Source organism: Elephantulus edwardii, unplaced genomic scaffold (assembly GCF_000299155.1).
Source record: "Elephantulus edwardii isolate Elephantulus edwardi_28Jun2011 unplaced genomic scaffold, EleEdw1.0 scaffold00001, whole genome shotgun sequence".
NCBI classification, from domain to species: domain Eukaryota; kingdom Metazoa; phylum Chordata; class Mammalia; order Macroscelidea; family Macroscelididae; genus Elephantulus; species Elephantulus edwardii.
This window is the reverse complement of record NW_006399751.1, coordinates 6,716,177-6,729,029: the sequence shown is the minus strand read 5'-3', so window position 1 is coordinate 6,729,029 and position 12,853 is coordinate 6,716,177. Positions and strand designations below refer to the sequence as shown.

Below are 12,853 nucleotides of genomic sequence, written 5' to 3'. Positions count from 1 at the left end.
TGGGAGGAGGGTAGAGAGAATAGTGCAACAATGAATGAGTGGAAGCCCAAAATCTCTGTAAATGTTTATGAAAATTAATAAAATATAATTATCGAAAAAGAAAAATAAACAGTGGGCCTGGGCATTCGCCTTTCGTGATCAATGGGTGCAAGTGGGACACGCATGTAGATGGCAAGTGGGTGTTGTGTCACTGTGTGATACGTTACGTGGTCAGCACACATACTTGTGTAGACGTGTGTGTGTGTGTGTTGTACAGATATGAGATTCATGGAGTTTGGGACGCTAAGTTCTTAGAGATCCTTGCCCTCCGGGTGGTTCAATGCTATCTCCTTCAGCCTTTGCAACGACTGTCAAAGCCACCTGATAGGTGATTTGCGCACGCGCGACTCCACCATAAGGCTCCGCCCCCGCGGTCCCATGCCATCCTTCGCCCCGCCTCTGTCACACTTTACGGCCCTGTACGCCAGTTTTGGGGCAGTTGCTCCTGCCGCCGCCACCCGTGCTTCCGCGGCTGTCGCCGGTGAGGTGAACTGAGGTCAGGTGTGTTGTGTTGTTGGGCTGGTGCCGTCACAGCCGCCGCCGGCCGGAGGGAAAAAGAAAGGGGCCGGCGGGGGTGGCAGGTTAGCCGCTGCTTTGTCTTCTCAGCTCCGGTTCTGTCTGCGTTGCCGCAGGGAGGCCGCCCCGGCCCGGCGAGCCGAGCCAATGCTGGATCTGGAGGTGGTGCCGGAGCGCTCTCTGGGGAACGAGCAATGGGAATTCACACTGGGTGAGTGTGGGGTCTTCCTGTAGAACCCCATTCCCGGGGCCTTGCCTCCCCCCGATCCCTTCCGCGCTCTGATTTCTGCCTGGTACGTGCCTGCACCTTGCAGCTTCCGTCCACCCGACTCCTTGGGCTTTCGGAAACCAGGTACCCGAGCGCCGGTCATTTGCTCCAACCTGGGCCCTGATCGCTCCGCTTGGGGCTCTCGCAGAGCTGCTCCCTGGACGGTGGGACCCGAGCAAGAATAACAACACGCTGACACGCCCCAAACTCGATTCTGGTCACTCTAGATCGTAATTATGTCCAGAAAACCTTGGGCGTAGGTACTCTTACTACTTTATCCTTACCTACAGAGTATATAAAAGCTGAGAACCCTCTGGCGCCTGCTCTTTTGGATTTAGGTTGTCTCGCTTCAGAAGGGGCAGCCTGGGCTCTGAACCCATCATCACCTACCCATGGGGATCCGTCTACGCAGTGGGAGGGTTTTTGTTAAAAAATTTTCTGCCTTCTTCGTCTTTGATGTGTGAACCCGTGTAGTCCTTTTAAAATGCCAGGCTTGAGCGTTAAAGGTTCAGATGGTGGCAAGAAACAAGCTTTGACTAGTTTTGTCTTTTTTCTTTTTCTGAGTTGTTGACCCAGCTTTCTTCCTTCACCCCTCCCCAGCACCAACGTCACTACCCATGTGTACAAGACTGTTGGCACTCATTAACCCTGGGGTGTGTTTATTTGGATGTCCTGGCTTCGGGGAAGAGGGTAGGAACATGTGTGCTATTTGTTCAGGCCTGAACTGTCACTTCAGTGTTAGGCTGCTCAACTGAACATTCTGTGTACTATTGCGCTATGTGCATATAATTCATATTTGAACCCAGAAGACTTGTCCTTATAGAAGTGGTGCATACTGCTACTGATACCTTATCGATACTCCATGGACATACCTTTGTGGGTTTTAGAAGGTGATTTCATCCAGGAGGTCTTAGCCAGGTCCTTGCAAAATTTAACGACTCCTACAGAATTTCTCCCAAAATTTTAGCTAGTGTAGACAATATACCAACTTCTTGTAGAGCACTTAGCTTAGATGAGAAGCTGGAAATACCTTTGCTTCCAGGCCTATTAATCACATTGATGCTGTTTGGCTTCTAGTTAACATCATTCATTTCCTCCCTTTAGCAGCTTCTGCCCATGGCTGGACCTCACAGGGCAGGTCAGAAGCCACAAACATAACTTCAAACTGTGCTTGATGGTATGACTAAGTTGTGGATTTCACTGTGGTATAAACATTCAGAGTTCCTTGGCCAAAAATAGTGACTTGGATACAGTTGAGACCAGGGTTTCCAGAAAATTGGGTGGAAGCACACAGTTTTGTTTTGAAACCTTAACTCCCACTCCTGACTTAGTTTCCAGGAATCGTTCTTCAGTTAGAAAACCAGGCAGTACTCACCTCCTGTCTTTACAGACATCTAAAGCGAATGTTCTCTCTGTTTGCCAGGTGAAGTAACTCTGAAAAGTATGACATACAGATAGATGAACAAAGAGTGGACTCAGCGTCTCAAAATTTCTTTTTCATGATCTGTGCAAATGCAGCTGTATTTGACCCTTGCCACTAACTGCCCGGCGTCACAATGTTCAACTACATCCATCTTCTTGGCTGCCTTCCTGCCCTTTGTGTACTATTGGGAGATTAGAGAGATGCCAGCAACACAGGGAAAGGGAAGCTTGAAAGCCTCTTTGGATTCTGTTTACACATATTAAAATTTGAAAAGAAATGGTTTTATCTTAAAGAACTTAGTCTAACTGTTGTTGGGTTGACTGTGACACATAGCATAGTCTGATGAGAGAAAAGATTACAGAAGAGTTTTATTTTATCATCAAGCAGAGGTCAGGAAACGTGTGATGTTTAAGAGAGAGAGGACTGGCAGCTCTGGTGGGCTAGTGGCAAAAAGCTGGGCTGCAATCCTGAAGGCTCATGGTTCAAATCCACCAGATGCTCCTCTGGAGAAGGAGGGGCAATCTTCTGTATCAGTCAGATCCGATTCGAGAGCACAGAACAACAAAAAGGTGGGGGAGACTTAACCATGGTGGAGTGTTTGGTTTGTGTTTGGTTTTCTTTAATACCTGGGACTTTAAGGTTCCTGTCAACCCATGGTGGGCAGTAAGCACCAAGAGGACCCCACCAGCAGAAGGGTTTCATAAACATAAGACTTTTCATCAAGTTTTTGAAAAAAACAAAACAAAACATACAAACAACCAAAAAAAAACCTAGTGGGAAAGCTAGAGATGTGTACAGGGAATTTAAGCAAATTGATATTATAGCTAGAACATGATATTTCAACAGAAAAAGAAAATACAGGTTTTCCAGAGTCTCACTTCTGTGAGATAGTAACTGTTTAGGACTCTTGAGAAATCTCTGGATTGAGTAAAAGAGAATATGTCTTAGTAAAGTCTGTTGTAGGTATAGGTTTAGAAAGAGCAATTTAGAGACTATATTTGGTAAGATGGGGAAGGAAGAAGAATTTAAAAGTTTCTGTACCTTGAATAAGTGAATAGATGTTGGAAGTAATCTTTTATTTGCTTACAGATATATATACAGAAAATGGATTAAAGAATGAACTGGAAACTAGGTGGTTTTTAGAGGGATAGGCAGAAGAAATACAGCACTGTGGTAATGTTAGAAAGCAAGAGAGTAGTGTAGATGAAGACAATAGAGTAAGTTCTCAGAGGGACCATGTACAGGACCTGCATGCTCTACTTGTTTTGTCTTACTTGTTCAGTATTCAACAGATGTAGATCATTTTGTTGTGCCAAGCACAGGGATTGAGTACTTAGAGGATGGCAGTAAACAGTAAATTTTTAGGAGAGATTACAGACAGGAGAAGCTTCATCAGGTAAAACGGTCAGAAAAATGAGCCTTCTGGCTGAAGGATGAAGAGACACCAATGGTAAGAACATTTCATCAAGGCCAGATTTAGTGCAAAGACCTTAGATAGGGAAGAGCTTGTCATGTGCTAGAAATATAATGGGGGTTGGAGAGGAGGACTGGAGGGTGAGCACTGGAAAGAATAAGATCGAGCTGGAAAAGAACATGCAGGGCCTTTAGATGATGGTACCGTGTTTGTGTTTTATATGTATAGGTATCAGTGGTTCCCACCCCAGCCATCATTGCAGCAATTCCTTGTGCACTGATAAATACCAGGAAGTAGATGGCCCAAGTAACCACACAGATAACCTTGTTTTGTTTCAGGAATGCCTCTGGCTCAAGCAGTAGCCATTCTTCAGAAGCACTGTCGCATCATCAAAAATGTTCAGGTTCTCTACAGTGAGCAGGTGAGTTACAGGGGACTTGTTCACCAAAAATATCCCTTTACCTCCAGTAGTGATCCTCTGGAAGAGGCTCACTGAAGGAATTGTCAGGTCAGTGTGATTGAACCAGAAAATCTGTAGCACTGGTCATTTGCCAGGCACATTTTTTTAATTCTGAAACTTTCAGTTGTGATAATCCATTGCTGTCATGTTTGGAGGAACAATGATAACTAAGATAGAATTTTTTAAAAAAAATCTGTGTTCAATTTAGCTAGTAGCGCTTAGACAAGGACTTTTATTGGGAGGTTGTCTCTGGGCTGTTTCTGGTCTTCTAGGGCCCTAGCCTTTTACTTTTGTGTTAACATGGTTGTTTTTGCCTTCTCGATATTTAGATTTATGTTCCGGATTGTTGCACTGCATAGCTTTAGCTTGTAGAGAGCATCTAGATTTGAATAGTAGAATATGCTCACCTGTCTTTTAGCAGACTATGTCAGAAGATCTCCCCACTGAGAAAGATACAGTATTTGGAAATTGCAAGCTATTTATACCCAATTAATTTACATATTCTTTTACTCTCTCCCTCACTCCCTCTGATTTATAATAGTTTCCATTCAGTGTGTTGCTCAGTTGTGGCACTGACCTCCAGATTACAATGTGTGTGTACTCACAGATGACGTTTTCTGTAAACATCAGAATTTTTTCTTTCAGTTGTGTCTTAAAAACCTTTTTTATTGACTGTTAGACTTTAGGTTCTTATCTCTGAAAGAATAGACTCTCCTCCACTAAACTTTTGGAATCTGGAGTGTTGCCACACAGATCATGACAAATCATGTACTACCTTGTAGAGCATCTTTTTGTGTCCTATGTCATGTATATCACACTTCTTGGAATGGTTTTGAGCTTCAATGGCTATAGGATGTCCTTGATGTGTTTTCCAAGACGCTTTGACTAGTAGTTTGATAATTTCAGTTCTGTTTACTCCATCTAGTTTCAGATTCGTCAGATTCTAAAGAAAATTCAAGGATTTTTTTTTTACATGAAGCATGTTGTAGATGGTTAAGATTTTAATGGAGCAGTCTCAATTTTGCTTAGAGCAGAGTGACAGTTAAGCCTTTTTACATATGTCTTGAGGTTATCTTTTGTCTCATTGACTATCATTCCTATACTTGGGTACAAACTTACCCAAAATTCATTGCCCTCATGAGCTTTCGGTTTGGAGTTTATTCCCCCTGGTGAATTTTTGAGAGGCTATTAATCACAGGGGAAGAGATAATCTTCCTCTCTTGGAATGCTGGTAGATTCAAACCACCAGAAAGGTGCTACCTTTAGATTTGTAGCACACTTCCCTACAGACAGTTCCATCAGAACTTCCCTGGGTATAAACAGAGTTACATGAAGCTAGTTTTCTCCAATAGCATCTAAGCAACTAGAATTAGTTGGAAAACATGGGTTTTGAGTCCAGATTTTGGAACATATTCTCTTCGTGACTTGTAACAAATTATTTATCTGAATATCTTTTTGCAAAATGAGGATGGAGCCAAGCATCTTGCCACCTAGTTAATTCTTGTTCATGGGTTTGCGTTTTCTTATACTATAATATTTTAGTAATAATCAAGAAGAGATTAACTTAGAGCTCTAATGTGATGCTTCTTCCTTGTGTACCATCGAATTGGAACCGATTGGCACAGGATAATGTGATGCTTCTTAAATGTGAACTCTGTTGTTTTCTCATGCACTCTTCATTTCCTTTCCCATTGTTTTCAATCAAGTACCACAACTGTTTATCCCCCTTAAAAATTTCAGAACTACTTTCTTGTCTCTAGATAAATCACTCTTTGGAAAGTAAATGTGCATATTGGCTAAGTCCCTTCTTTCTTAAAGGGAAAAGATACTAACAGCTAGCTGCAGAAGACTTTGTTGAACTGTGCCATGTGGAAGGCAGCACAGTGCTGGGTTCCTGGAAGAGCTACTCAGACATACACCTATAGGCATATACATAGGACATGTATATTTTTGTTGTAGAGATAGGAAATATTAATAAGACTTTGTTTATAAGGGTGATTTGCTTGCTTTTGAAAATTGCTTAGTTATACTTTAAATTGTAACAATACCAGGGCAAAAAGAATCAGATCTTGAGAGAGTAGAAGAAACGCCTGATCCTTCCCAGCATCCTTCCTCTTATCAAAAAACCCTAAATGTCACATCATCCTGCTTGCTTACCTCCAGTGGACTGGCTCTCTCAGAAATGGAAATATTCTGAGTTGAGAATAAATGACTAAGGTCAGTGTTCATTGATCCATTATCTTATTGAGACCTAATGGTTTTAGACATTCAAGCAGACCTACTGGAGATTTCATACTTTTAGTTTTTGCCAGATAACGATGGTGCTACTTGGGCCTTATAAAGATCAGGAGGATAAAGGGAAACAGATATTTTAAGTTGTTCTCAGAAACATCTAGGGAATTTCTGCAGTGAGGCTCACAGTAGCACTCAAGTTGGCTTCTTGACATTCTGACCCCGTCTATGTCTCTGTCATTCATTCTCTCCAACTTGGGAAATAGTCTATAAAGAAACTTACCTAAACTCTAAGAAGCTATGTACCAGTTTTAATGTACATGAATGGTTTTCTTTTTTGCTGGTTTTTCTTATTTAAGTGAAGATTTACATGTAATACTGATTTTTTCATATAATCTATAGATAGACCTTTGTTTTATAGCATTAATATCTTTTGATTAATGTGGTTAATTTATTAAATATCTAATCAACTATTCATCATACATGGAAGGGTAAAGGGACAGAGAAAGAGAGGGAGACCATCAATGAGATGGATTGATACAGTGACTGGGCTAAGGAGGGTAGGTGTATCAGATACAGTAAGTTGGCACAAGATAGAGCAGGTTTCAGGGCTGTTGTACAACAAAAAAACTATGAAAGGGTTTAGTCTTAAATGGTGGTTTTGCTGCTGCTGCTGCTGCTGAACAGCTTGGTTCATGACTCTGGAACATCTTTAGACATTGAGTCCTTGAGTTGGTTAGATTGAACCAGAGGTGGGTTGGTTGGGCAGAGACAAGAGGAAAGAATGTTTGGTACTTGGTCTTGATTTGATGCTTTTTCACCTATCATCTCTGGGAGGAAAAGATTCTCTTCAAGAAACCAGACCTTAGCAACGTTTTCAAAGTCACCTAAGATCACTGGGGCTCAAGACCACTTGTTCTATGCTAAATCTCCCTCCCTCTAGGGTTTATGGAGGGGCAAAATATAAGAATATGATGCCAAAGATCTTAAGGAACTCTGGTGGCTTAGAGATGAGGAGCTGCACTGCCATCCCAAAGACATACAGTTCTCATCCACCAGCTGCTCCTGGGGGAAAAGATGAGCAATCTCCTCTCATGCGATTTACTGCCTTTGCAAACCCATCAGGTCAGCTAGAGTCACTTCTGACTGGGTGATAGTGGTTGTTGTTGTTGTTGTTGTTAAGTACCTACCGTCCAGTCACTTGGGACTCATAGTGACCCTGTGTACAATATCTCTGAACTCTGGTCTATCCTGAGCCAACGTCATTGTCTCCATCACACACCCACCCCCATGACCCCACTGAGTCAGTCCATCTGACTGGGTGATATATAACAACATTTTAAGATCTTAGACTTGGGCTTCCTGAAAGAAGGTTATAGTGAAATGGGGTCTAGGTAGGGCAGAGAGGAAGAATAAAGCATGGCATCTCATTCCATATACAATAAGATTGAAATCTGGCCGAGTCAGGAATAAAATGTCTTCTCCGAGTCAGGAATAAAATGTCTTCTCTGTAAAGGCACAAATAACCTGCATGTGAAATGGAGATTCAGCTAATGAAGCAAGCACCATCTCCTGAGTTTAGAGCCTAGGTTAGGCCCTTGCATGTGGCCTGCATTCCTTACTAACTGCTAGGTAAGTTTGTAAACCAACCTATACCATGTGTGTGGACCTTGGGGCCTCAAAAGACAATAACTTGTATGCGCATATAATTTTGGCCCATTCTGCCATGTAGCATTAGTCACAACTTGGAAGGGAAAACATACTTTTCAGTCAGTATTGTAAAGCAGCAGCTATATGATGGAAGTAGAGAACATTGCACATTGAGTGCACATTCTTTTCTCCTGGTTTCCAGTCCTTGTTTGTTGGGAGTGGAGGGGGGCTGCTTGCATTCTCAGATCTTTCCTCTTAGTTGTGGTTTGTTTTTTTTTTAAAGCTAAAGCAGCTTTATTAAGGGGGCTTCCAGGCAGGATTCCTTGGTCTGGAGAGAGAGACAGCCCAGAAGATAACCACGCCCTAAGGTGAATTGGGGAAGGTTATTTTGATAAAGGTCTTTTAGGAAGGGAAGGGAGGGCATTCCATTGTGGTTTAGCAAGGTGGGATATTCTTTGAATCCTTCATTCTCCTCTTTTGATGTTGGTCTGGGCCTGACATCCCAGCCTCTTTAGTGAGAAAAAGGGCGATGTATCTTTTCTAGCTACTTCCTGCTGAACAGGGGCGAAGCTCCGAGGCTGGATTGCAATGGCCCAGGACTAGTAGCCATGGGAGAATATGGATCTCACAGCAGGTGGTTCAAGTTGGTCATTTCTTTTATCCTGTGAAGTAAGAATTTTAAAAAGTCAGGGAGCGATTAGTAACAATATGAAGAGCTACTTAAGGCTTGGGATCAAAGTGAGGTGAAGAGTAGGGGGCTCACCATTTGAGAGGCGTAGGAGGTCTGCTCAGTGAGAAGGGCATGTTTGACCTGGGAAAGGTGATGTTAATGGGGTTTACCCATGACCTTAACTGCTGTGGGGGTAGTTAGGATGACTGTGTAAGGTCTGTCTTAGCACTGTTTAAGAGATTTGGGTGCACACCACTTGATGAGGATGGCATCTCGTGGGGTGCCTCCAGCTGTCTGGTCTAGACTTTTAGGTGAGGGACATCTGGTCATCTTTGAGTCTGTTGGCAGAAATTGTCAAGATCTCAAGGGTATTGAAATGGAAAGTTCCATTTTCAGGCTATAGAGAATTATTATCTTGTTGGTATTGCAGCAGTACTTGGTTACAGTAAAAGATTAGTCTGTTGGGGTGGAGGTCTTCAGTCAGGTCCAGATTTGAAAGATTCAAGAGGGGGCATCCCAAGGGACAGTCCCTTAGGGGTTTAGACATTTGGCCATCCATGATGTTCAGGTCCGTGGGTGGGGGCAGCCAAGATTTCATAGCGCCCTCTGAAGACCAGAAGCCTCAGATTCTGGGAAAGGCAAAGAGGTGGTGTGGGCGTCCCCTATCGCAATCAGTAGCCTGGAAGCGCCTGGTACTTGGGTGGGCTTCTAACGCAGGCCTGTGATTTTTGGAAATATTGGATATATGCATAGATAGGAGTCCAGTGCAGACAAACCTGAATCCCAGAGGAGTTCAAAATGTCTGGAGGCAAAATGCCTGGGCACTGTTCTGATCAGTGCCTGGGAAATTTTATGGGCAAAAGGGGCTTTCTGAAGGAGAGAGAGAAGTCAGAAAAGGAGTCTGAGAGTAGAGAGGCAGAAATCAGAAGAATAGGGGCAAAGAGTTCTCGATGGCAAGCCAGATAACTCCCAACAATGATCCTTCCAGAATAGAGGTAGCAGTGGACAGGAAGAATGAAGAGTTCAGGAAAAGTGATGACCAGACATAAACACAAAATGGATGGAAATAGACAACAGAGTGTCTGTCCCCTCAGTCCATGCAGGCATCCTTCTGGCCGTGCCCCTCACGGGATAAAAGTGTATCTTAGCAATAGGTGTGCCTATATCAAGCCCAGGCCTGGTTTGGGTCCCTATGGGATCCCCCAGATCACCAGTAAGCTGTATGACAACACCACAGAACTGCAGGTGGGGACCCATTCAAACTCCATGGCTTCAGAGTAGCGCCAGCCATGGAGCCTCTTTACAAGCACTCAAAGCATTCAGTCAGCAGACACATGTAAAACAGAAGAAGAGGAGAGAAAGGGGACCATTTCTGTCATGTTACTGTTCAACATCTTGACACTATGTGAACTGGTAGGTTCAAGAGAGAGAGTGAAGGGTGCCTTACTCTCCCCCAAAAGGGAGCAGGGGAGCATCACACCAACTCCTCTCCCAGGTTTTGGCACCAGCATGCTAGGTCTTCACACTTAATGTAAGGCCAAGAACCCAAGGAAGGGACCAGAGAAAGAAAGCAAGCTAAAGCAGCTTTATTAAGGGAGTTCCCAGGTGGGATTCCTTAGTCTGCAGAGAGATATAGACCAGGGGAAAACCGCCTAGCTGTATTTACGTTGTAAAACTTCTCAGTAGATATTTTGGGAATAAATTACTTGTTTATATGTATTTTATTTCTGTCTTTTGTTTTGCAGTCTCCTCTAAGCCATGACCTCATCCTTAACCTGACTCAGGACGGGATCAAACTACTGTTTGATGCTTTCAATCAGAGACTTAAGGTAACTATAAATAACAACTGACATTTCATGTCAGGTTGAAAGAGTCTTTCTGTAGCAAATTAACATGGATGTGAACCTTTTTGGTGTTGCGACCACCACAATGCAAAGTTTCTCATGGGCAGCCTTACTTACTTCAAGCATATTTTCAAGAAGAACTAGAGAGACATCATGCTGGAAAAAGTAGAGGGTCCGTGAAGGAGAGGAAGACCCTCAACAAGATCAATTAACACAGTGTCTACTACAGTGGGCTGGAGCAAGGCAAAAATCATGACGATAGTGCAGGATAGGGCAAGGGTCATAGGACACCATGAACCAATTTGATGGCACCTAACAACACAATGCAGAGGACTAAAGCTGTGAATGTCCCCCTGAAATAGGGATGTTGTTGAGCTGAAAGTGGAAAGGGATAGAATAGCTTCAAAGAGATTGGGAAGGAGTTAGGTCTAGATTCCAAAAATTGAGGGGAAAGTGTTTTGGTCATTTTGAGAATGTGCTTTGAAGAGAATGTGCTTTTATATTGATTGAGAAAACGAGAGGGGCTAAGAATAGGGGTCACTAAGTGTTGAAACAACTACTGAAAGTGACTGTAACATCAGAATACCAAATGACATTAATCAGGCCTGGGTATTTTGCTTTATTTCATTTTTTGTCACATATTCTGACCTGGAAAGATAGAAAATGAGAACTGTCCTTAAAATGTTGGGCCCTGGGAGTTAGCACCCCCAGGGTTGAGCTTTAACCTACTTGCAGAAATGTAAACAAACAGCTTCCTGATGTGTAGGCTTGTCTTCTTTTTTCTTCTTCTTTTTTTTTTAAATAGGCTTGTCTTAATTGGCATTCAGGGCAATTTGCCAGCACATGTTTCCGTCCAGGATGTTTTTAATATACCCTGTTTACAAATGCCTGTGTCTCACAGGTTAGTCATAGGACACTAGACTCAAGAGTCACAAGGTTGACTGTAGGCTCTAGGTAGTGGCATGTGTGAGCAATCACTTTGGTTAGGTTATAGAATAGCCTTATCCCAAAGACTGCGGTACCACCCAGGTATCGTCTCATCAGCAGTCAGTTTCTGAAGAGAATGTAAAACATGGAAAGAATCTGTACATAGAAGGAGAGCTGCCATTTAAGAAGGAGTCCGGTATAAATATCCTTAGCCCTTACAACTCCATTCTTAGCTTCTCCTTATGGACTCAATGATCTTCTCTGTACTGGCTAGAAGTTTCATACTGGGAAAGGGTAGAAAATGCCTCTCAGTGTGATTTAATCACAGATTTGGGGAAAGTTAAGCACAGAGGAGATTGAGGATAGGGTAGGATTGAGCTGTTGTACATAAAAGCACTGTGAGTCTAAGTTGACTAGCAACAGTCTGAGGGTCTGGTGGCCTAGTGCTAATGAATTACACTGCCAACCCAAAGGCACATGGTTCAAATCCACCAGCTGCTGTAAGAGAAAAAGATGACCAGTCTCCTCCCAGGTGATTTACAGCCTCTGAAAACCCACTGGAAGGTCAGCTATAATTTGGTTCTGATTCAATGATACATAAAAACAACAGTATGGTAGCACAGAAATGCCTTTACAGGTGGCCATTTGCTGTTACTCAGTAGACTTACTTTAGAAAACAAGCTTAAATAGATTGGAAGACAGGTAATGTTAACAGGTAAAGTACATTGCAGAACTTTGTGTAATAAAATACTGGAAGTAACTGCCCAAAAAGACAACAAAAGAGGCTGGTTAGGCAACCCACACACAGAATGGCAGCCTGATGAGGACAGTAGCAGAAGGTTCTCACTGTCTCACTCCCTTTGAGTCAGAACCAACTCACAGCTGCCCCACCAGCAGATTTCCAAAGCTGTACTTGTGCAAGAAGAGATTGATTACCCATCTTTTTGTCATGGATTCAGATAACCAAAGAGGCACAGTGTTTGGTTGACAGCATAAATCCCTGCAGACTATACTACCAAAACCCCAGCAGGTGTTTAGTGAACACTTGGTGGGCACATGACTGCGTGCTTTACATCATACATTTCCTATTTTATCTTAGTAAGCCAGGTGAGCAGGAACATTTCCAATTTACCTGTGAGGCAACTGAGGGAAAAAGAAGCTAAGTGATTTTTCTGACATTATATTCTTAACTATATGGTATTATTGGATAGTGAACAACCACTAAAAATGGAGATAACTTGAGTTCTGTTGATGGGCATAGAAAAATAAGTGAAGAGCACTTAGGATAACAGAATGAACAAAAATTCAAACATTGACTTAAAACTTGTTAGTCAAATTTGTGTCTTCTAGGTTGCAACACCCCCATGATACATCTTCAAGGATATGAACATGTACGGCCAAGCACAATCA

General features: G+C 42.8%; 1 protein-coding gene across 1 annotated transcript in view; it reads left to right on the top strand.

Annotated features, from left to right (window-relative positions):
- Positions 1-553: 553 nt before the first annotated feature.
- LOC102852125 (chromosome unknown open reading frame, human C16orf70) overlaps positions 554-12,853 on the top strand; it is a 26,480-nt gene continuing 14,180 nt past the window's right edge. Inside the window, exons 1-3 of the mRNA XM_006878706.1 lie at positions 554-766; positions 3,999-4,081; positions 10,418-10,501. Of these exons, the coding sequence (XP_006878768.1) occupies positions 703-766; positions 3,999-4,081; positions 10,418-10,501 (231 nt within the window). The 5' untranslated portion in view covers positions 554-702. The remainder of the gene's footprint in view (positions 767-3,998; positions 4,082-10,417; positions 10,502-12,853) is intronic.